This window comes from Octopus bimaculoides, chromosome 6 (assembly GCF_001194135.2).
Source record: "Octopus bimaculoides isolate UCB-OBI-ISO-001 chromosome 6, ASM119413v2, whole genome shotgun sequence".
NCBI classification, from domain to species: Eukaryota; Metazoa; Mollusca; class Cephalopoda; order Octopoda; family Octopodidae; genus Octopus; species Octopus bimaculoides.
The window spans coordinates 31,256,467-31,280,941 of NC_068986.1; the positions used below are offsets into that span (position 1 = coordinate 31,256,467).

Genomic DNA, 24,475 nt, shown 5'->3' on the forward strand with positions numbered 1-24,475 from the left:
TATATATATATATATATATATATATATATATATATATATATATATATACTAGCTGACGTTCCCGGTAATTCCCGGGAAAGCAGGGCTTATCCCTTGGTTCCGTTCTCTACTGCTAATCCAGTAACAACAATCCAAAGTATATAGTCCTTAAAATGGTTTTTATGCATTTACAGAGAATACCAAACTGTCTTACACTGGATCTTGTTTTTAGGAATTCTCAATAAGTTACGAATACCCAAACTGTGAAGTCAGTTATGTAATGACATGAAATTAGTTACCCGATAGTAAGAATTCAAATAAAGTAGCCCCGAAAAGGGCTTTAATGAGTTCCCAGAGTATATAGAACATAGGAGGAAATACTTATAAGGTATGCATACTAAGATTGTGAAGCTAGTATGGGTCAGACAAAATTTGTTGAGGCAGATATTTTAAGGCTGGATGCCCTTCATATTTCTAACTCTTACATGTTTCCACACACAGTAATATTTTCCCATAGCTAAGCTAGTTTTCGCAGATGACTGGAAATGAACAGTCTTCTTGTATGATGATAATGCTTGTCTACGACCATTACATGGTATCTAGCCAAGGGTACACATAAACGCAATGGCTCCCGTAGGATTTTCGAGCGAGATCGTTGCCAGTGCCCCTGGACTGGCTTGTGCGGGTGGCACATAAAAGACACCATTTCGAGCATGGCCGTTTTCGTGCGGGTGACACGTAAAAGCACCCACTACACTCTCTGAGTGGTTGGCGTTAGGAAGGGCATCCAGCTGTAGAAACTCTGACAAATCAGACTGGAGCCTGGTGTTGCCATCCGGTTTCACCAGTCCTCAGTCAAATCGTCCAACCCATGCTAGCATGGAGAGCGGACGTTAAACGATGATGATGATATATATATATATATATATATATATAAAAGAGACTACTGGAAGACTTGATGGAGTGCCGTAGATTTTCCTGGAGAAGTCAGATGTAGGGGTTTTATTGGCACCTGACTGAGACAGTGGCTGCTATTTTTATTACATGAAGTTCTGTCATAAAATAATTTGTGTTTAATTTCATTCAAGATTTCTAATGTTTTATTCTAAGGTATTACCAAAACTGAGAAGAACGATGAGCTTTCCATTAAATTACAAAACTATGAATTAGAAGCGCATCCTTATGCAAAAGAATATTTCAAACCTGGCTTCCCACAATATTTGAAAGTAAGTAAATTTTATGATTTTTATAATTTTGTTTTCAAGCAACTTGATTAGATGCAAATATAAAGCAGATGGTAGCTTCCCAATACTTTTTTCTCTTTGTATCTTTTCCAGTTTAAGAAATTTTTAAGAATAGGAAGTGCCCATGCTGTCTTCATTTATACAACTGCTGGTAAAAACCTAAACCACAAAACCATTACATATCCTGATATGTTCACATGATAATATTCAGAGTTCACTCAGAATATAATGTATACAGAACTAATATCATGCAAAAACTAGCATCATATAGGTGAATTGCTTTCTTCAGGGCTTATACAGAAATATTGTGTCAAAGTCGTTTTATGATTTGTTTTGTTTGTTATTTTTGTTTTTTTCTTAAATTTTTTTTTGTTCTTTTCTTCAGATCATTGTAACCACTCCAGATAAAAAGCCTGTACCTAACATTGACATTGAGGTTCAGATACAAGATACTAATGGAACTTTAAACAATTATATCACTGATAACGATGGCATGATAAATGCTTTAATACCTGCTCAGAAGTCCAGTGTTAAGAGATTAAGAATCAAGGTTTGTATCAATTATCTTATACTTGTTTCAGTCATAGGACAGTAGCCATGTTGTGGTACTGCCTTGAAGGTGTTTAGTTGAATAAATCACCCTCAATACTTACTTTTTTTAAAGTTTGGTACTTTCGCTGAACCTCTATGTTATGGGGATGTAATCAAACCAACACTGGCTGTCAAGCAGAGGTATCAGGGTATACACACACACACACACACACACACACACACATCATGGGCTTTATACATAGTTTCTGCCTACCAAATTCACTCACAAGGCTTTGGTAAGCCTGAAGCTATGCTAGAAGATATTTGTCTAAGGTGCTGTGCAGTGGGACTGAACCTGAAACCACGTGATTACAAAGTGAGCTTCTTAACCACATAGCCACGAGTAGTACATTTTAAGATGGGTGTGTGCATGTGTGTGACTTGCAAGCACCTTTAGGCAGAAAAGAAATTAATAACAAATTGCTCCTTATTTTCAACACATTTCTTAGCATTTAGGGTAGTTGGCTAACCACCACCAGGTCATGGATTCAGTACCTGGACTGGGTAACACTTTGTGTACTTAAGGTACTTAATTTCACATTGCTCAGGTACACAAAAAATGAGTACCAGCAGCACTGCAATGAACTGGCATCTTATTTGTGGAAGAGTCTTGTACTTGCAGCCTTTAAAGACTCCCTTCAGTCATGAATGACCATTGGATTACCTTCTGAGGCACAAAATTGGGCAAAGTTGTTTTATGGAAGACCAGCAGTCACTGATGCATACCAGCTTCCCCTCGACTCACCACCAATATTATTCAGGTGAAAGGCAAAGGCTGATACAGCTTGGCACCAGTGACATTGCAACTCATTTCTGCAGCTGAGTGAACAGGAGCAATGTGAAATAAAGTGTCTTGCCCAAGAGCACAACACACAGCTTGGTCCAGGAATTGAACTTACTACCTCATGATTGTGAGCCCAACGCCCTAACCACTGAACCATGCAGCTTATAGTGCTTTGAAAATCTACATAAGTTTTGGTTTAATGAGACTAGTTTATTTGATTTAATTTGTCTAGCTTTCACTCAAGGTAGAGTCTATAAGGGAGGGGTTTCATTTTATATATTTTGTCTGGGGTCCAGAGAATCATGGAAAGAACCCTTGAATATCTGACAGGCTCCTCCCTAAAATAACTAAAATAGAAAAATAAAAAAATGAAAAGAAATCTCATGACCCCTTCCTGTCTTAGGGCCTGAAGGTAGCTTTGTTACACCTTGCAAAATTTTTTTCTTGGAGGCCCTTTGCTTTCTGATATTGTATATCTCAATATGGAACTCAAACAGGTGACATCAACACTAACAACATTCACAGTTCAAGGCATTGGTTAGTCTAGGTCTGTAGCAGAAGACATGAGCCCCAAGGTGCCATGCAGTGGGACTGAACAGTGGGACTCAACCACATAGTTGAGAAGCGAACTTCTTAACATAGCCATGCCTGCACCTATATTAATTTTAGCCATTTAATAGAGGTAATTTTGGGTGTTGAGATGGTCAAATTCTAAGTTAGAGACCAATATCTGTTATCTTTTACCTGTTTCAGTCATTGAATTTCAGCAATGCTAGGATACCACCTTGAAGGAATTAGTTGGATAAATCAACTAAAAATCAGTATTTAGATTATTAAGCTTGATACCTGTTCTGTCGGTATCTTTTCCAAAACTGCTAAGTTATGAAGACATCAACAAATCAACAGCAGTTGTCAAGCAGTGCAGTAGGGCTATGTACACAAACACACACTCACACAAACATGGGTGTACACAATCACATGCATACACACACACATGTACGTGCACATACAAACACTCACACAGCCATATACATACACACAAATACACACACCTATATGACGAGCTTCCATACAGTTTCCATTGACTACATTCACTCATAAGACATTGGTCCGCCTAGGACTGTAGTAAAAGATACTTACCTAAGGTGCCATACAGTGGGATTGACCCCTAAATCACCTGATTTCAAATTGAGCTTGTTAATCACACAGCTATGCATACATCTATGCGTCAGAATGATGTTTATACATTTTAGAGAATACTAACTGAATACAAATTGAACAATGTTTGATATGAAAAAAATAATACAGAAAACACCATATTTTCTTTCTCTTATATTTTCTCACTAGTTTCAGCTTGTCATTGGACTGTGGCCAAGCTGGAGCATCACTACCAATAATTATCCTTGATATGTTTTTAACATGTTCTTATCATTGGAAACATAGTTCAATAACAACTTTTGCTCTATATTTTCCAGGCAGTTCCTACTTCCGACAAAATGAAACTGGATGAAATGAAACTAGATTCAAGTGCAGCTTTCATGTACAGTACCGAGGAAACATTTGTCCTATATCAGTGGTACTCACTAAGTAACAGTTTTATTTCTATTGAACCAATATACAACAAACTACCATGTACCAATGAAACTAAATTGGCTTTTTATTATAATTATGATAAAACACAAGAACCTATGACTATATATTACCAGGTGAAGCAGTTTTCTTATTTTAGTATGCAATTGTTACTTTTATTATCAGTGTTAATGGTGATATCTTAAATTAGAGCTGATTAGGTGGTGCAGTTAGGAGAGAATTGAACCAGGCACTTTACATGTAGTTGCATCTTAGCACCATGCCAGTCCTAATAAAGCAGTTCAGATAATATATAGTGACGGCTCTGATTATATACAGAAGATTTTATCATATTCTGAAAGAGAGAGACCCATGATGAAAAGTGTTCCTGCTGTAACGATCTGTTTATGTAAGAATAAATGGTTGCTTTCTTTTTTAACCTTTAGCATTTAAATTGGCCATTTCTGGTCTCTCTCACCTACTCTACAATGTCATTTTAGAAATAAATAACCATATCATCAAAAATTCAAAACTTCAAGACAATGTATGATTAATTTAAAGCAATATGAATAAATAAGCATTAAATTTGATAGAGCAATATGAATGCTAATGGGTTAAAGATGCTTGGGAAGATGAGGAAATTTGGCTGCTATTTCAAGAATGTCAAAGACGGTATAGTGATCCCTTTGCTGGCTTGATACTTTACTTCACTTCATTTTTACATACAAAGGTGGGCTGACTACGAAGGAGTGATACTAGATCTGTGAAATCTTGCATGCATTAATTTCAGTTCTTCTTATTAATAACTGCATTGTTTCTTTCCCAGTAAACTGATATCTGACTATTCAAAGAAGACTTCAAATGTAACTTGTAGCAACTTCTCTAGAAAATGGACAAAATTTGGCATAGTAGTGTTATCAAGTACCTGCATAAAAAGGGTTTAGCCCCCAAGGTCATTCGTACTGACAAGGTTGCTGCATTAAGGGATGACACTGAGTTTAGGAGGGGAAGGGAGTCTTGAAAATGAACCACGGTCTAGATGTCCTGCAACTGCCACCACCAAGGAAGATATTGATTGTGTTCACCACATAGTGATGGATGGCAGGCTATTGACTATGAATCCAATAGCCAATGTCTGTAGACAAGGTCAGAATAGTACTGGAGGAGTATTTTTCGTGATGCACAAGTGAATTTTGGAAGAGGTGTCTTGCAAGTCTACCAGATAGATGGAAGAGCATTGTAGAAAATGAAGGAGAGTATATTTTAGATTAAAAAAGAACTTTGTTTATCTTCATTTTGAAAAATAAAAGAAGTATAAAATTTTGTCTGCCAAATGGAACTCACAAGATGTAGGCCAGTCTGAGGATCTATATCAAAAGATAATTATCAAAGAGCTGTGCAGTGGGTTGAAACCTAGACCTATTTCTTTTATTAAAACAAGCTTTTTTTAACCGAACACTTAAAACATGGAAAAAATTTAAACACTAAAAAAGCAATTATTTCTTTTTTTTTTTTTATCATTTGCTAAATAGATAATTAAAATTTCTATAATAATTTTTCTCTTCTGTCGTTCTAGGTCTTATCTTATGGAAAAACTTTGGTATCAAATTCTACAAATCATAATCATTCTACTCTGCATCATGTTTCATTCAAGGAACCAGATCTGAAAGTTGCTTCTTTAGATATAAAAAATAATTCAAAGATGAATGAAAAAAATCAAGATGAGGAAACAGGTTTAAATGTTATATTTTTCTTTTTCCATAGTTTTTTTTCCCAGTTATATTATAAGTATTATGCAGAGCATTTCAGAATTGGCAGGAGAGGCAGATAAAATGCCTCTTTGCAACTTTGAATGTCTTGTGTTTGAATCTTGCCGAGATAATTTCTGTTGTTCATTCTTTGGAGATTGATAAAATAATTACTAGTTTTAATTAAATAGGCACAGGTGTGGCTGTGTGCTTAAGCACAGGGATGGCTGTGTTGCTTTCCAACCACATGGTTCTGAGTTCAGTCCTACTATGTGGCATCTTGGGCAAGTGTCTTTTATTATAATCCCAGGCTGACCAAAGCCTTGTGAGTGGATTTGGTAGATGAAAACCGAAAGAACCCTGTTCTATAGTGAAAGACATTTGTCCAAGGTGCCATGCAGTGGACCATGTGGTTGAGAAGTGAGATTACAATTAAAACTGCTTTCAAATTTTATCAAAATAATCATATCCTACACCCTTGAAAATGTATCTCCAGAAAATGTCATGAAAAAAATATACTTATTTAAGAAAATTATGAAAAAACAAAGTTGAGGAACACATTGTTGTACAGAAATATACTTCACTGACTTTGTTTACCAAGAAAAAGTTTACATCAAATTTTGTTATGATAATTGTAATCTGCACCCCTGAAAATGTATCTTGGAAAAATTTCTTTAAAATACATGCATTTAACAAGGTCCTGTTGGGTGGAAGGAATGAGTCTCAAAAAAATAAACATTTTTCAATTTTTTTCTACTTAATCAAATACTACACTATATAAAAATCATCTCCAGAAAAATTTCACTAAAAAAAATGAAAAGTAAGTTATGTGGAAACAAAGTTTGTGAGTGGTGGGATTGAGCAAATTTCTTTTTTTTTTCTAAGGTGGTAGGGTGTGGTTTGAGGTTGATTTAGTTGCTATTCTTTGGCGGTTGAATTATATTATAGAGATATGGTTCCCAAGCTTTTCTAAGCTCTGGCACCAGTAAGGATTAAAAATTTAAAAAAAATTAAAATCAAAAAAATTAAAATTAAAAAAAAAAAAGCAGAAATGTATACATAATCATTTGACTTTTTGAAAATTTTCTTCCCATGTTTTATCATTCTGCAGATGAAAAGGAGGAAAGTTCTGAAAAGCCAAAACCTATTTACAAACAAACTCTAACTATTCCTTATCAACTTGGACCTGACTCAACCCTCATTGTGTATTACATCAGATCAGATAATGAAATTATTTCTGACAGTATCAAAATACCAGTTAAAAATTGTTTCCCAAATCCGGTAAGCAAAAAAAAAAAAAGTTATTCCTATTTCTTTCAATTCTTTGAATTTTCTTGCTTTTGTTAGATTTAATCCGTAACTGACAATATTTTAAAACAAATATACAGTTTGAAATTAATTTTTAAAGAAGTCAAGAATTTGCACCTGAGCAATGTATACAGTTGTTGTTGGCACTCTGTTGCTTACGACGTCAAGGGTTCTAATCGATCCAATCAACGGAACAGCCTGCTCGTGAAATTAACGTGCAAGTGGCTGAGCACTCCACAGACACGTGTACCCTTAACGTAGTTCTCGGGGATATTCAGTGTGACACAGTATGACAAGGCTGACCCTTTGAATTACAGGCACAACAGAAACAGGTAGTAAGAGTGAGAGAAAGTTGTGGTGAAAGAGTACAGCAGGGTTCGCCACCATCCCCTGCTGGAGCCTCGTGGAGCTTTAGGTGTTTTTGCTCAATAAACACTCACAACGCCCGGTCTGGGAATCGAAACCGCGAGTCCGCTGCCCTAACCACTGAGCCATTGCGCCTCCACAATGTATACAGTAAGCTTATTATTATTACAAGTTTTTCTGCTTTCAGTATTGTTTCCATTTTTTGCTGAGTATCTTCTTGACACTTAGAGCAAAGAATTTCACTGTATACATTGATAAGACATTAAAATAAATTCAGCAGATTGTTCATTTACAAAATCAGATAAAATTATGCAGACATGACAAAAAAAAAAAAGATTGGATGATTTCATGTTTTTAACTTTTATTCTTAGGTCAGCATGATGTTCAATAAAGATTCTGCTCAACCGAAAATTGATGTCAAACTGAGTGTTAAAGCTACAGCAAAGTCTCTATGTGCAATTTCAATGGTTGATAAAAGTGTACACATACTTGGTGGAAACAATCAGATAAGTCCAGAAAATGTAAGATTTTTCAGAATTGATTTTCTTTTCTTTTATAAATTTTTTCCTTTTCAAAGATCGTAATAAATATTTTTGCAGATGTTGTAGTTCTTTAGCCTTTGTTTATAATATAATGAGAATGATAACAAATAAAAAAGGACTCTTTTACTTGTTTCAGTCATTTGACTGCGGCCATGCTGGAGCACCGCCTTTAGTCGAATCAAATCGACCCCAGGACTTATTCTTTGTAAGCCTAGTACTTATTCTATCGGTCTCTTTTTGCCGAACCGCTAAGTTACGGGGACCTAAACACACCAGCATCGGTTGTCAAGTGATGTTGGGGGACAAACACAGATACACAACATACACACGCGCATACACATACATATATATATATACACACATATATACGACGTGCTTCTTTCAGTTTCCGTCTACCAAATCCACTCACAAGGCTTTGGTCGGCCTGAGGCTATAGTAGAAGACACTTGCCCATACAGTGGAATTGAACCCGGAACCATGTGGTTGGTAAGCAAGCTACTTACCACACAGCCACTCCTGCGTTTATTTTTTTGTTCCTTTCCTCTACTTTGGTGGATATAGCCTTGATCAAATGGAATTGACATCATCAGTGCTTCTCAACACTATTTGGCCAAGAAGTCATTTAGAATCATTAAAAATTCAGTTTATAGCCATAATTTTTTTTTTTGTTATACCTTTATCCGTTAAATTAGATTTTCATTATTTTTGTTCCATTTTAATCTGCTTAATATATTCCTTTGGGTAGGTTTTTGAGAAGATGTCAGCCTACAATCTTCTCCGAGTTGGTCAAAGAAGAAAGGTACATCACTGTAATTATATGAATTTCCCAGGTAATACTCCTTTTCCATATTTATTTATATAGCCATAACTATTTTTATTCAGCTGATAAGTTCACCCATCACTCCCCTCTGTTATTCTTTCCAACTTCTGTCATTCATATGAACTCCAGTGTCTTACTTTTTTGCTTTGCTTTTAATTAGGTGGTGAACCCTGCTGTACTCTTTCACCACAACTTTCTCTCACTCTTACTTCCTGTTTTCTGTTGTGCCTGTAATTCAAAGGGTCAGCCTTGTCACACTGTGTCACGCTGAATATCCCCGAGAACTACGTTATGGGTACACGTGTCTGTGGAGTGCTCAGCCACTTGCATGTTAATTTCACGAGCAGGCTGTTCCGTTGATCGGATCAACTGGAACCCTTGACGTCGTAAGCGACAGAGTGCCAACAACAACAAATATTTTCTGAATACTCTCCTCCACAATATTAGTTAATTATTTAAATTACCTAAGTTGGTGACTGGCAGAATTGTTAGCAACATAATACAAAATGCTTCCGGTTCATTACATTCTGAGTTTAAACCCTGCTAAAGTCTACTTTCACGGTCAATAAAATAAAGTATCAATCAGTCAAGTACTGGGGTCAATGTAATAAGCTTGTCACCTCCCTTCAAAATTACCAACCTTGAATCCTGCAATGGGCCGGTGTCCCATTCAGGGGAATGTTGTGATCTCAGTCCCTTATATGCCATGGAAACTGGGTAACTGGTCTTATAAATCCAAGAACATAAAAGACAAAAGAACAAAAAGAATAATATTATTTAAACCATTCCAGTGAGGTATAAAAATACAGGCAATAATGACTAGATATGTTCTCATCTAGGTTAGTTGTTCTCGACTGGGGTCCATATGGCCAATGAGGATCCATATAAGGCTTTTGGGGTCGACACAATAAAATAGTAAATTGGGGATCCACAATAGGCGTAGGAGTGGCTGTGTGGTAAGTAGCTTGCTTACCAACCACATGGTTCCGGGTTCAGTCCCACTGCGTGGCACCTTGGGCAAGTGTCTTCTACTATAGCCTCAAGCCAACCAAAACCTTGTGAGTGGATTTGGTAGACGGAAACTGAAAGAAGCCTGTCATATATATGTATATATATATGTATGTATGAGTATGTTTGTGTGTCTGTGTTTGTTCCTCCCCCCCCCAACATCGCTTGACAACCGATGCTGGTGTGTTTAGGTCCCCGTAACTTAGCGGTTCAGCAAAAAGAGACTGATAGAATAAGTACTAGGCTTACAAAGAATAAGTCCTGGGGTCGATTTGCTCTACTAAAAGCGGTGCTCCAGCATGGCCACAGTCAAATGACTGAAACAAGTAAAAGAGTAATAAAATTTTAAAGGCCCCTGTTAAAATTTTGCTTTAGCTGTATGTATTGGTATTTATGGCAAAAAAAACACTAGGTTTCTTTCTCTAACATTTTACATGGTTCAACTTACACGAGTTAATGTGTGAAAAACGAAATAGTTATTTTGAAAGAAGTTTCTATAAGATTTGTTTTTAAACATAGAATGGCTATGGGGGGTCCATGAGGATAAAATGGTAATCAAAGGGGTCCATAGATAAAAAAATGTTTGAGAACCCCTGATCTAGGTCTTAATTAATTTTTAATTATAATCAATATTTTCCATGTTCCCCACCAAAAAATATTTAAAATAGTTCTATAAATTAGTCAGTGCAATATATCTTTTACCTTTTGTCTTTTACTTGTTTCAGTCATTGGACTGCGGCCATGCTGGGGCACTGCGTTGAGGAATTTTAGTCTAATTGACCCCCAGTACTTATTTTCCTTTTTCAAGTTTGATACTTATTTGGTTGGTCTTTTTTGCTGAACCGCTAAGTTACAAAGACATAAACACACCAACCCTGGTTGTCAAGTGGTGGAGTGAGAAACACAGCCTCAAAGACAGGTAGACAGACACATATTCACACACACAACAGGCTTCTTTCAGTCTCCATCTACCAAATCCTCTTACAAAGTTTTGGTCAGTTTGAGGCTATAATAGAAGATACTTGCTCAAGAGTAGGAGTAAACCCAAGACCATGTGGTTGGGAAGCAAACTTCTTATTTCTTTATTGCCCACAAGGGGCTAAACATAGAGGGGACAAACAAAGACAGACAAAGGGATTAAGTCGATTACATCGACCCCAGTGCATAACTGGTACTTAATTTATCGACCTCGAAAGGATGAAAGGCAAAGTCAACCTCGGCGGAATTTGAACTCAGAACGTAACGGCAGACGAAATACTGCTAGGTATTTCGCCTGGCGTGCTAACGTTTCTGCCAGCTCTTACCACACAGCCAATTAGTTATTTATTTATTTATTCATTTATTTTTCCAGATTTCTTTGGACCTCCTTCACCACCCTCAGAGCCGATAAGGCCACCTGTTATTGCTGATAATCAAGATTTGACTAGAGAGACAAATAAATCTGATAAACCTCAAGTTAAGCAAAGCAGAAAAAAGAAAAAAGAAAGCAAACAGGTTAAGAATAAAGCAAGACGCAAAAACAGAAAGGAAAAACTTAGAAAAAAAGATGTTTTAAGCCGGCAAAGGAGGTCTTATATATTACCTTCATATACGTATGTTGATGCTGCAGAAGCGTTTGAGGTAAACCTTTTCTTATAACCTTTATTTGTTTTCTTCATTAAATTATGGCCATTCTGGGACACCACTTTGTAGGGTGTTGTTATGGGAGAATCTTGAACACCCACATGTGACTGAAGGTGGACTATCCATTTACAATAAATGAGAACTGAGTGAACTGTCAGTGGAGGTAGTTAATGGTGTTGGCCCGACTGTGTTGGTTTATCGTGTTAGTTCAACATATGTTGGTTTAACAGTCAGTAGCTGAACAATGAGAGACGCAATGGCCCAACGGTTATGGCAGTGGACTCGTGGTCGGAGGATCGTGGTTTCAATTCCCAGACCGGGCGTTGTGTGTGTTTATTAAGCACAAACACCTAAAAGCTCCACGAGGCTCCAGCAGGGGGTGGTGGCGACCCCTGTTGTACTCTTTCGCCCCAACTTTCTCTCACTCTTTCTTCCTGTTTCTTGAGTAATGCTGCGATGGACTGGCGTCCCATCCAGCTGGGGGGAACACATACGCTATAGAAACCAGGAAACCGGGCCCATGAGCCTGGCTAGGCTTTAAAAGGGTGCATAATAAATAAGTTGAACAGTGAATACTGAGTATTGTACCTACATTCAAGTAGTACAGAGTACGTTCCTGTTTCTGTTGTACCTGTAATTCAAAGGGTCAGCCTTGTCACACTGTGTCATGCTGAATATTCCTGAGAACTACGTTAAGGGTACACGTGTCTGTGGAGTGCTCAGCCACTTGCACATTAATTTCACGAGCAGGCTGTTCCGTTGATCAAATCAACTGGAACGCTCGACGTCGTAAGTGACAGAGTGCCAACAACAACAATAAAACAGCTAATTAATTTTGGTTAATTTCTTCTTTTTCACATTTGAGATTCTTACGTGAAAAGTTGTAGTAAATCATTTTAAGAGGATTATCAGATAAATTTAATCCAACTTAAGACCCAGTGTAAATAAAGAATTATGTGATGTTAGATATAAGTAAAAGTTTAACCCTTTTGTTACCATATTTCTGTTGAAATGCACTGCTTTTGTATCAGTTAAGTTTGAAAATAGTGAAGAATTCAGTAAAATAATTTTTGTGTTTGGTATGTAAATTAACATGAAATTTCAATGAAAGGTTTTATTTTAGATCACTCTAAAACTGAAAGTTTATAGCCAAAAAAAAAAAAAAAAAAAAAAAAAAAAAAAAAAGAAAGACAACAAAGTGGATCAGTTTTTAGCAGGTTGGTATCAAAAACATTAATTTAATTTTCATGTTGAGGTTTTCTAAACTAGCTTATTTCTATAAAAATAAATATTTACTATATAATCAATTACTCTTCTTTCTTTTTGTTTTAAAATCTAGGCCACAGGTTTGGCAGTACTTACTGATTTGAATTTAGAAACCAAGCCTTGTGATTTTAATTATTTTCGAAATAGAGGCGTTATCGGTGCGCCTGGTATGTACTTCATGATCTTTTCAGTTCCATTTTTCTAACTAAATTTTAGATTTAAACTTACTTTGACAATTTTACATTTCAACTAGTCTTCAACTATCCTTTCCATCATTGTCAAAAGGTTCACTCAAATGATAGTTCCTATCATTACCATACTCTTCAGTCTCTATCTAATTATTGTTATCTAATCTACTCCAAGGAAACCTGCTTCAGTGTAGCCTATCTCGATGAAGGGTAACCTTTCTTGTCCTTCATAACCTCTGATCTCTTGCTCTCATTTCCAAAAACTTTAAAAAAAACTAGAAACAGTTGTAAAATAATTATCCCCTTCAGCACTTTGGATTTTTTTCTTTCTTTAGTGGCTATTGTAATGTAGAGTGGAGGTGCAATGGCCCAGTGGTTAGGGCAGCGGACTCGCGGTCATAGGATCACGGTTTCGATTCCCAGACTGGGCGTTATGAGTGTTTATTGAGCGAAAACACCTAAAGCTCCATGAGGCTCCGGCAGGGAGTGGTGGCGAACCCTGCTGTACTCTTTCACCACAACTTTCTCTCACTCTTACTTCCTGTTTCTGTTGTGCCTGTAATTCAAAGGGTCAGCCTTGTCACACTGTGTCACACTGAATATCTCCCGAGAATTACGTTAATGGTACACGTGTCTCTGGAGTGCTCAGCCACTTGCACGTTAATTTCACGAGCAGGCTGTTCCGTTGATCAGATCAACTGGAACCCTCAACATCGTAAGTGACAGAGTGCCAACAAAAAATTGTAATGTAGAATAGATTGGTTTACAATTGTAGCAGAAGTGTTAAATAAAAGGACTGCTAGGCCTAAATAAAAATCCCTTTAATGTGTCCTGTTTCTTTGTCTTTTTATTCAGCACAATCAGAGAACTATTTTGTGTATGTTTTTTCATGCCCTGAGAAACACTACAACCACCATAGAACTAAATCTATCAGCGACTTACTCTCATATGACACACACCAGTGGTGTCTCACTCTTGAGATCTTTGGTGAAAGTAATACTGGTGCACTTGATAATTTCCGATGGTGTCTAGCAAGAAAATATCAGTTGCCACTACACCAGATAAAACTTATAGATTACACTTACTGTTTGCAAAAATTTCTTACTGAATATTTTTACATGGCTGTAATGGATAGAAAGTTCACTTCAAAATATTGGGGTTTTGAATCAGTTCCATGACACTGCACCTTGTACAAGTACCTTCTAATATTAGCACTAGGCCAACCAATGCTTTATTTGGAATTGAGAATTTGAAATGGAGAATGCAGAATTTGGAAGCCGATTGTGTGTGTGTGTGTGTGTGTGTGTGTGTGTGTGTGTGTGTGTGTGTGTGTGTGTGTGTGTGTGTGTGTGTGTGTGTGTGTGCATGCCTATGCGTGCAAATGTTAACAATTCTTGGCTTTGCTTGTCTCTGTCTGAGTGCAATGTTGTTGATATGATGTTTATATTCCTTGTTGACATTACAAATGGTTGCACTGCAATGCTAACTCTCTTCAACTGAGCATCCCTAATCTCACGGGCTCATAGGTGCTGGTGCCATGTAGAGAGCACTGGTGCTGGTGTTGCGTTAAAGCACTCAATACACTCTGTAAAGTGGTTGGCATTAGGAAGGGCATCCAGCCGTAGAAACCATGCCAAAACCGACAGGGGGCCTGAACAGCCCTTCAGCTGATCAGCACCTGTCAAACTGTTCAACCCATGCCAGCATGGAAAACAGATGTTAAATGATGATGATGATGAGTGGAGTAAAAAAAAATCTTTCACTTCTGAAACAGGTAAGGGCATCTCACTGTGAAATGCTGCTTCGATTAAGTTCTTGACCAACCCATGGTGAAATAGAAATGAAACATATGAATGAATGAACTGTTTTATGTAGATAACACTGGTGGCATGGAGACGGGAGGCTGGTATGCATGGGCGACTGCTTGCCTTCCATTGAACATCCATGCCCAGACTTGTGCCTAAGAGGGTAACTTTCTAGGTGCAATCCCATGGTCAGTCATAACCGAAGGGGGCCTCAGAGATGTATGTATATGTGTGTGTGTGTCTGTATGTATCATCATCATTATCATCATTATTATTATCATTATTGTCCATGCTGGCATGGGTTGGACGGTTTGACCAGAACTAACAAGCTGGAGACCTGCATCAGACTCCAATCTGATTTGGCATGGTTTCTATGGCTGGATGTCCTTCCTAACACTAACCACTTTGCAGAATGTGCTGAGGGCTTTTATGTAGCACCATCTCATGTGCTTTTCACCACCAAAAGGGCTGGTCTTCACACTTCTACTGCATAGTGACCTGTAGCTATAGTAGAAGACACTTGCCCAAGCTGTCACGTGGTGGGACTGAACCCAGAACCATGTGGTGAGGAAGCAAACCATTTACCATGCAGCTACACCTGTTTCGTCATTCGTTGTTGAACGTCCGCTTTCCATGCTAGCATGGGTTGGATGATTTGACTGAGGGCTGGTGAACCAGATGGCTACACCAGGCTCTAATCTGATCTGGCAGAGTTTCTACAGCTGGATGCCCTTCCTCACGCCAACCACTCAGAGAATGTAGTGGGTGTCTTTACATGCCACCGGCACGAAGGCCAGTCAGGCAGTACTGGCAATGGCCATGCTCAAAATGGTGTATTTTATGTGCCACCCGCACAAGAGCCAGTCCAGGGGCACTGGGCAATGGGCACTGGCAACAATCTCGCTCAAAAATCCTTACACATGTCACGGGAACAAGTGCCAGAAAGGCGACGCTGGGCACAGGTGCCATCCCGATTTCGCTTTCGCTTGCCCCAATAAGTCTTCGCAAGCTGAGTTTCGTGTTTGTGTATTAAAAAATATGAAATGCATTGTTTTGTTTGTACTGTTTCATAAGTGAAGAAATCCATTGGGAATTTAATTGCTGCTTATTTTTCTTTTCTCTCTTAGGACCAATGTATTACGCCGCCCCTCTTGCAGAAATCACCAAAGATAGAAAACCAGTTCCTGCGAAAGTTCAGGTGAAGCAACCAACACATGACTCAACAGAAACCCGTTCTTTCTTCCCAGAAACCTGGCTATGGGATATTGAAGTTGTTGGGTAATCCTCCTCTTCTGTCATCATCGCTGTTGTTGTCATCATCATTACCATCATACCTAACATTGCTGCTAGTGGTGGTAGCAGCTGCAATAGCATCATTGTTTCACCATTTTTTCTTTTTTTTTGTTCTTTTTTATATTTTTGCCATGACTATATAGGTTAGATTGATTTGCTCTACAATGTATGAGGTATATATATTTTTTTTTAAATTTCCATGTTTTTTTAATTTTCAACATTTTCAACTCTTACTCTCTGCAGAAACATATAATATTTTCATCTTTTCTCTTGGATGCACAAATGCATGTTATATTTTCACCTCGTCAGTCCTTTCTGTAAAAGAGAAGTCAAACAAAAATGAGTAGAGGAAGGAATACTCTTGAGGTACTGATGCTGAGTATATTAATGTTTCTGAAATATGGGATCATTTTTCAGAGTGTGACAAATTTAGTGAGTAGGAAATAAAATTTGCCAGCCAGTTGGTAGGTGGAAATTCTTAAGTAAATATCAATGGAAGTGTCTGCAAGAAGTCGTCAATTTAGATATCTTTTTCAAAACAGCAGAAAGCTACAATTGACTGCCATACTCCAAGAGACAGAGATTACTTTCTGAAGCCAGTGATATAAAGAGATATGTATCCTTTAATGGACCTATAAATCATATAATTGTTATTTCTTATCATTATCCTTTAGACTCCAGATATATTTGGAGAGTGAAGTGGCAAAGCACATTCCTGAGTGAATAAATGCTGTAAGAAATCTTTTTTAAAAGAATTTTCAATGAGTTCTATTGTAGTTTCTTTTAAAAGTTCACTGCCAAATGTATGCTTTAGAAATACACATATTGGAGTTGTTACAATAATGCTGAGTAGAAGAGTTCTGCATGTTCATAATGGAGAGGTTTCTTCCCTTTATGCTTTTGAAGCAGTGAGGTTTTTAGTGCAAGTATAACTCACCTTAACATTAGTTTTATTAAGGATCTAATGACATATACTGATAATATTAGAATGAAAATATAAAACTTCAGAGAGAATTGTGCAATATTGAAAATCCTCTTCCATTTTTGTATTTATGAATATTAATGTTACTATATATGTAATGCATTCGAGCTTTGAAGTCATTGACTTTTAATATGTCATTTCAATAATGAACAGTATGATTAATAAAGGTTCTTTGCCATAAGATAAACTGGACATGTAGGTATTGAAGCTATTAAGTTTTTTTGTTATGCTTGGGGATGGGTGGAATCTATAGTAATAAACTGTAATTTCTCATTAGGGTATCACACCATCTTTTATCAATGATTTATATATCAAGATGTGTTGAAATGAGCTTTGAAGCTATTGATTTTTAATATGCCATTTTAACAATAAACAGTATGATTAAAAAATGGTTCTTTACCATGAGATAAACTGGACATGTGCAGATTGATTTAAAAAGTTTCTTTACCATAAGATAAACTGGACATGTATATATTGATGCTATTAAGTTTTTTTTTAATGTTTGAGGGTAGGTGGAATTTATATTAATGAACTGTAATTTCTCACTAGGGTAATATACCATCTTTTGCTAACAATTTATGAATGTCGAGACAGGAAAAAAGAGTATTCAGTACATGCAACAGAAGTTATATTTCTTGTTCAGAGTTGATTGTCACCATCACTACTCATGAAAGAAAGACACACATATGAAAAAATTCCGAGTTGTGATAAAGTGTATTATGAACTTTATAAAAATGCATATGTCCATTGATGGCATGTACTATGCTTTCGCTAATTGATCTAGGTGCCTATGTAGTCAGGAGCAGACATAAGAACCGTCTCTGCCACCATGATCTTTGAGCCAGTATAACAATGATAGTGTGACAGCTGGAAGGAAGAAGAGCTGTACCAGCACTCAGATGGTACACAGTTTCATTTGAGAAGACAAGTGAAAAATGAAATAAAGTGGTCCTGCTCAATAACATAATATACTACCAGGTCCAAGAATTGAACTCATGCTCTTATGACCTTGAGCTTACTGTCTTAACCAATTGACCACTTGCCTTCACACACACACACACACACACTGTCCACTAAATCTATATACAAGGCACTTGTCAGGCTGGAGCTATAGCAGAAGATAATGGCCCAAGGTGCTCACAGTGAGACAGAACTTAAAACCATCCAATTTCAAAGTAGACTTCTTAAATTTACACCTCTGTCTGCTCCTACATATACTAGTAACTAGATAATGATTCAGTTATTTCTCTTCTTGATTACTTTATTTTATTTTAAATGGACCAAGATATTCTTTCCTAACTCTGATGGATAAAACTAAGACAAATCATGCTTTTGGTTGTCAACTGCAGATCTGATGGAATGTTTACTACAAATAAGAAAGTTCCAGATACTATTACAACTTGGATTGGAAATGCAATTTGTACCAATAAAGAAGCTGGCATTGGGGTTTCAGAGCAAGTCAGTTTTAATGTTTTCAAACCATTTTTTGTATCATACACTTTACCATATTCTGCAGTCCGTGGGGAAAAAGTACCATTGATTATATCAGTGTTCAACTACCTGACTTCATGTTTAACTGTAAGTATACACACTATAATTACCTTTTCTTTTATTTATTTACTGTTTTCTTTTTTTTTTTTTACTGGTTTTAGTTTTTATACTGTTGCCATACTGGAGCACGATCTTTGGTATGGAGTGGGGTGGTTAATTAAATTCATTGTCCCCCAAAACATTGTTTGGTACTTATTTAGTCCTACTTGATATAACAGCACCTTTATTGCATGGAAAAAATGCCATAAAGTAGTTTTGTTTAACCCTTTAGCAAGATCATAACTTCAGAGAAAGGAAAAATCAAAGTGGTTGATCAAGAAAATTATGCATACACAAAAAAATAAACAGAATGCAGATGGATTGAGGATATACTGGAGGTGCAAAAATCATGTGTGCAAGGCGAGACTTTATGCAGATGAAAATTATAAAGAGCTTAAGAAGACTGGGATCCATAATCACACTTCAGCTGCTGCAGAGGTAAATGCAAGGATAATAGTTTCAAATATTAAAGTAAAGTCTATTTCATATTGTGATGCTCCTCACTCATCGCTAGTGAAGTTCAGAATTTGAATGACTGTACATTGTCGCAAACACCTCTGTTTGCACAGCTTAATAGGAATATTAGACGTTGGAGGCAAGCTGATTCCAACTATCCTGCAACCCCTCTTACAAATGTTGGGTTTTCCATTCCAAATGAATACTCCTACTTTGACAATGATGAAACGTTTTTACAGTATGACAGCAAGATGGAAGATTCAAAACAAATACTAATATTTACAAGTGACGAAGCACTTTGACAGTTAAAACAGCACAAAAACTGGGTGGCAGATGGAACATTAAAGTGCTGCTCTAGTATATTCTTCCAGTTATATATACTTCACATTCAAATTGATATAGTAGACATTTTGCCAAAATTAATGAATTACTGCAGAATGAGGGACCTGATAATATAATTATGGATTTCAAAAAAGCAGCCCATAATGGATTTCTGGAATCGTTTCTTGGGTTGAATTTGGTGTGCTGCTTGTTTCATTTAGAACAAAATATGTACAAGCATGTTGTGCAAGAAGGACTAAAATGCAGATATTATGAAGATTACAGTTTTTAGTCTAAAAAGGCAGTGTTTTGTTGCCCTTGCCTCCCTGCTTGTTGATGATGTTGTAGATGGATATGAACAACTTGTAGATGATGATGATATTCCACAGTCAATTGTATCCTATTTTGAAAATAATTATATAGGACCACCTAAAGGAAGAGGACAGAGGAGGCGATGCCTTGAACCTCCATTTCTATTACTTATATGGAATGTTTGGGATTGATGTATGTCAGGGATTGCTCATACTACAAATACTTTTGAAGCCTACCACAGCACGCTGAAAAACAGTGAATATTAGTCATCCAAATATTTGGAAACTTATTGATGTTATTAAATGTGAAGAAAGGTTTGCCAGTACCAAATTGCAGAAGTTTATGCAAGGAGAAAAACAAAGCCAAAATGAAGAATACAGAGATATGAACCAGCGTATAAACATGTCATGGATAAATATGGTGGTGGTGGTGGTTTTGGGGAGCTATGCAAGTCTTCTGGTTCAGAAGCAAGGCAGAGCCTTGTAGGAGTTTCCATATAAAAGGAGAGATTTCTGGTATAGGTAGTGAGGGTTGGAATGGGTGGGTGCATCACAGATAAGTAAATGGCCAGCTTCATTTCATATATATACATGTTACAGGTGAAGCTGCAATTGGTAACCTCCAAAGACTTTGTTATTCACAAACATCCTAATAAAACCAGCCTGTGTGTCTGCAGTGAAAAGTCTGAAGTTGTTGAGTATGTTATCATTCCACAAGAAATTGGTGAAATTGACATCAATGTCACAGTGAGTATGTACTTTATACTTTATTTAGAATGTATTGAATTGCATCTATGTAATTCAATAGGAGTGGGCATGGCTGTCTGGCCATTTTAAGCTTTATGTATCAACTCATTTTTGCCAGCTGAATGAACTGGAGTAATGTGAAATAAAGTATCTTGCTTACAGATGCAACACACTGTCAGGAATCAAACTCATGCTCCTACGATCGTCAGCCAAATACCCTAACTTCTAAGCTACACACCTGATGGTGATGAATCTTTTACAAAATATCAATTTGGAATTATAAATTATAAATGCTACAGAAAAAGAAAACAAATCAAATTAGTTTATTATTAGTAAAAAGATAAAGGCAGTGAGCTGGTAGAATCGTTAGCATGCCAGACTCGTTAGCATGCTTAGTGGCATTTTGTGTCTTAACATTCTGAGTTCAAATTCTGCTGAGATTGACCTTGTCTTTCTCCTTTTCAGTGGTCCATAAAATACCAGTTGAGTACTGGTGTCAATGTAATTGACAAGTCCCCGCCCCCAGATTTCAGGCTGTGTGCCTATAGCAGAAAGAATTATTTGTAAAAGGATATGTTTAATATACAAATTGATTTTTGCCAAAACGGACCACAACTACTCTTCTCAAAATATTATAGTTAGAATTTGATTTAATATTATTATAATTATTATTTATTCTTGATACAATTTTTCAGTTTTTCATAGTTTTATGACTTTCTTTTTTTAATTTTTCTTAGGCCAAAGCACTGAATAAGAGAAGTACATGTGATTCCAAAGGATTTCAAATCAAGCAGAGGTCTGAAGATAATTTATCAAGGAAACTTCTTATAACTGTAAGAGCCTCACCACTTGTCACCTATTAGATCATTTTCTTGATAATATCATTTAGAATTATCCAAAAAAGCTTGTATATGTAATTGAATGTGTGCTAACATAATCAGTGAAGTGAGCCAAAAAAAAGGTACCTTATCAACTGAAATCATAATAATTCTGCTTGTTCCTTCGTTACTTAGCCCATCTGTAACACTTTCACACGATTAGCTGAAGAGGGGAGGGGAGGAGAGCGATGGGGACAGGAGGATGGGAAGAGAGGGATGGGAATGGGAAGGTAAAAGTGGTGGTAAGTGAAATGTGCAATTTGTTTTTAACTAAGTTGTTTTCCTCCGTTACTTAGCCCGTCTGTAATGCTTTCACATGATTAGTTGAAAGGAAGGTGAAGAGCAAAAGAAAAGGGGAGAGAAAAAGAAGGTAAGGTGCAGAGCGAGGGAGAAAGAGGGAGACGTGCTGTGTATGAAGTCTATAAAATTGTACATAAAGTATATAAAGTGTTATTCAGTGATAAGGATTTGGGTGTTCAATCCACTGAATTACCTTCTCCTGAATTAAAAAATTAATGTGTAAATGACTGAGTAATCCACAGATACATGTACCCTAGGCATCATTCTCTGATAGAAACAGTGTGTAACAAGGCTGTAGCTTTTGAATTACAGTCACAATCCACTAGATGGTTTTCTATACTAGGTTATAGAAAAATGCCCTTTAGCTAAGATCCTATGCAGTGAGATTGAACATGGGCCCTTGCCTTTTGGAAGTTCACTTCTTGACCATTCTGCACTTATACACATACATTGACATTTAATGCTCATGTTCTGTACTGGCATGAGTCGAACAATTTGATAGGATCCGATGGGCCCAGGGACTGGATTGTGCTCAAATGCCTGCTTTATGGCTGGATAGAATTTCTAGACCCAACTTCTTTACAGCATTTACTGGGTAATTTGTTTTGTGCTGCCAGAACTAGTGGGGTCCCCATGCAGCTTGCAAGACAAGGAACCCCAAGAATGGAGCAACTTTATGTTAGGAGAATAAGGAGTAGAGAGGAGAAAAGGGCTGTAGAGGAGCTGTATGACCACTTACATTTTAGAAGACGTGATTGTAAAAGGCATTATTTATACAAGATGCTATGTAGCAGGATCAAGCCTTTTACCATTTGGGCATGGTTGGATGGGGCTGGAAAGTGATATAGATAGTTGAAATGAGGACCATCAAAGTATGATGTTGGTAGAAATGAGTGGACAGAAGTGCCAGGAGTGAGTGGGTGAGCTGGGGATGTCTGATAATGTGGAACAGCAGAAGAGTAATGATGATACAGTAGATAGGAGAAGAATGAGAGATGATATGATGTTGGGTAGGTTGCAGGAGGGGATAGGGAAGAGAGAGAGGTAGGCATGTTGTATGGCGAGAGTGTGTCGTATGGTGATGGGGAAGGAGAAATAATTTGGTGGCGCAGTAGGGCTGGGTGATCAATGAAAGTATGGTCAAAGAGAATGGTATCAATGAATGAAGGGTAGATACTAAGTGAGGTTGCTCTAGGTAATTTATGCATCCCTTTGTGAATTATTTTGTCTGATTTTTAAACAAGAGAGTAAAGTCATTTTAAGCAATTTTCTTTGAAGTATTTCTGTCTAATATAATTTCACTTGTTTTTATCCCTCCAAATATAAATATTAAGACTTTCAAATTTAACGGTTTTGCTGGTTTAAAAATTAAAAAAAAACTTTCTTTTTAGGCTGAAGGACTTCTCAGAGAATATACGTATAATTCTTTCTTTTGTTTAGAAGGTAAGTTTTCTATTTTTGTTCTTGTTTTCCTGTCATCTTTGCAATTATTTCACTCTGGGTTTGATTCCACTGTATTGCACATTGTGCAAAGGTCTTCTAAATCTGTGTTGACCCAAACACTGTGAGTAAAATTGGGCAGATGGAAACTGTGCAGAAGCTCTGTGGCTGAACTGTACTTGTTCCTGGAAACCTTTCATGTATGCATTTATGTATATATATATATATATATATATATTTATACATCATCATCATCATTGTCATTTAATGTCTGCTGGCATGGGTTGGACGGTTTGACTGAGCACTGGCAAGCTAGAAAGCTGCACCAGGGTCCAGTCTGATCTAGCAAGTTTCTACAACTGAGTGCTCTTCCTAACGCCAAACACTCCGAGAGTGTAGTGGGTGCTTTTTACGTGCCACCAGCACACAGGCCAGTCAGGTGGTACTGGCATCGACCATGTTTGGATGGTGCTTTTTATGTGCCAATGACACAGGAGCCAGTCAGGCAGCACTGGTATCGACCACACTCGAATGGTACTTTTATACACCACCGGCACAGGTGCCAATCAGGCGGTACGGTCATCAGTCACGACAATAACTTCACTTACTTCAGCAGGTCTTTGCAATCACAGTTTATTGCCCAACAATTGAAGGATACTCTTAAATGGGCTGGTTATGCTTCACTGGCAGAGGTCATGTTTAAAGTCTCACTTGGCTTGCCGGATCTTCTCAAGCACAGTATATTTCTAAAGGTCTTGGTTTAATTATCATCGCCTTGTTGAGGGCCAATGTTCAAAGGTCATACTTCACCACCTCATCTCGGGTCTTCTTGGGTTTACCCCTTCCACAGGTTCCCTCTATTGCTAATAATAAGGATTCAGATAGAATCAGGTACTTGATGCATAAGAAACAGCTGACAATTATTCATAAAGGGTTAATTGTTTAAATTTTTGTATATTTTATCATTTAGAATAAATGTTTATCTCTATAACTATAAAACAGGGGATGTTTGTGTGTGTGTGTGTGTACGTGAATGTGGTTTATGCACGTCCACAAATTAGCACGCATGTTGTTCCAATTTTAGGAGAAGATTCGGAATGACCCTATGTGCATTTTAGTGAACTTTCTCTCTCAGAGGTACCCGCGTATACCTGTAAAAATCGATAAACTCTCTCTCTATCTCTCCCTCCCTTACATACACATGCCAGTTATCTCTCTTTCTTTCTTTCTTTCTTTCTTTCTTTCTTTCTTTCTCACACACACACACAGCAATATTACACACAAAACACATGTTGCCAAAAAGAAATAGACGCTAT

The 24,475-nt window shown here is 37.1% G+C and overlaps 1 protein-coding gene across 1 annotated transcript in view; it reads left to right on the plus strand.

Annotated features, from left to right (window-relative positions):
* The window catches only part of LOC106869359 (pregnancy zone protein), a 66,384-nt gene that overhangs the window by 18,310 nt on the left and 23,599 nt on the right, over positions 1 to 24,475 (plus strand). The window contains exons 10-23 of the mRNA XM_014915080.2: positions 1,090 to 1,205; positions 1,609 to 1,773; positions 4,074 to 4,304; positions 5,744 to 5,900; positions 7,027 to 7,196; positions 7,961 to 8,110; positions 8,877 to 8,961; positions 11,311 to 11,579; positions 12,922 to 13,015; positions 15,969 to 16,119; positions 18,466 to 18,694; positions 20,395 to 20,541; positions 21,279 to 21,374; positions 23,111 to 23,162. Of these exons, the coding sequence (XP_014770566.1) occupies positions 1,090 to 1,205; positions 1,609 to 1,773; positions 4,074 to 4,304; positions 5,744 to 5,900; positions 7,027 to 7,196; positions 7,961 to 8,110; positions 8,877 to 8,961; positions 11,311 to 11,579; positions 12,922 to 13,015; positions 15,969 to 16,119; positions 18,466 to 18,694; positions 20,395 to 20,541; positions 21,279 to 21,374; positions 23,111 to 23,162 (2,112 nt within the window). The remainder of the gene's footprint in view (positions 1 to 1,089; positions 1,206 to 1,608; positions 1,774 to 4,073; positions 4,305 to 5,743; positions 5,901 to 7,026; positions 7,197 to 7,960; positions 8,111 to 8,876; positions 8,962 to 11,310; positions 11,580 to 12,921; positions 13,016 to 15,968; positions 16,120 to 18,465; positions 18,695 to 20,394; positions 20,542 to 21,278; positions 21,375 to 23,110; positions 23,163 to 24,475) is intronic.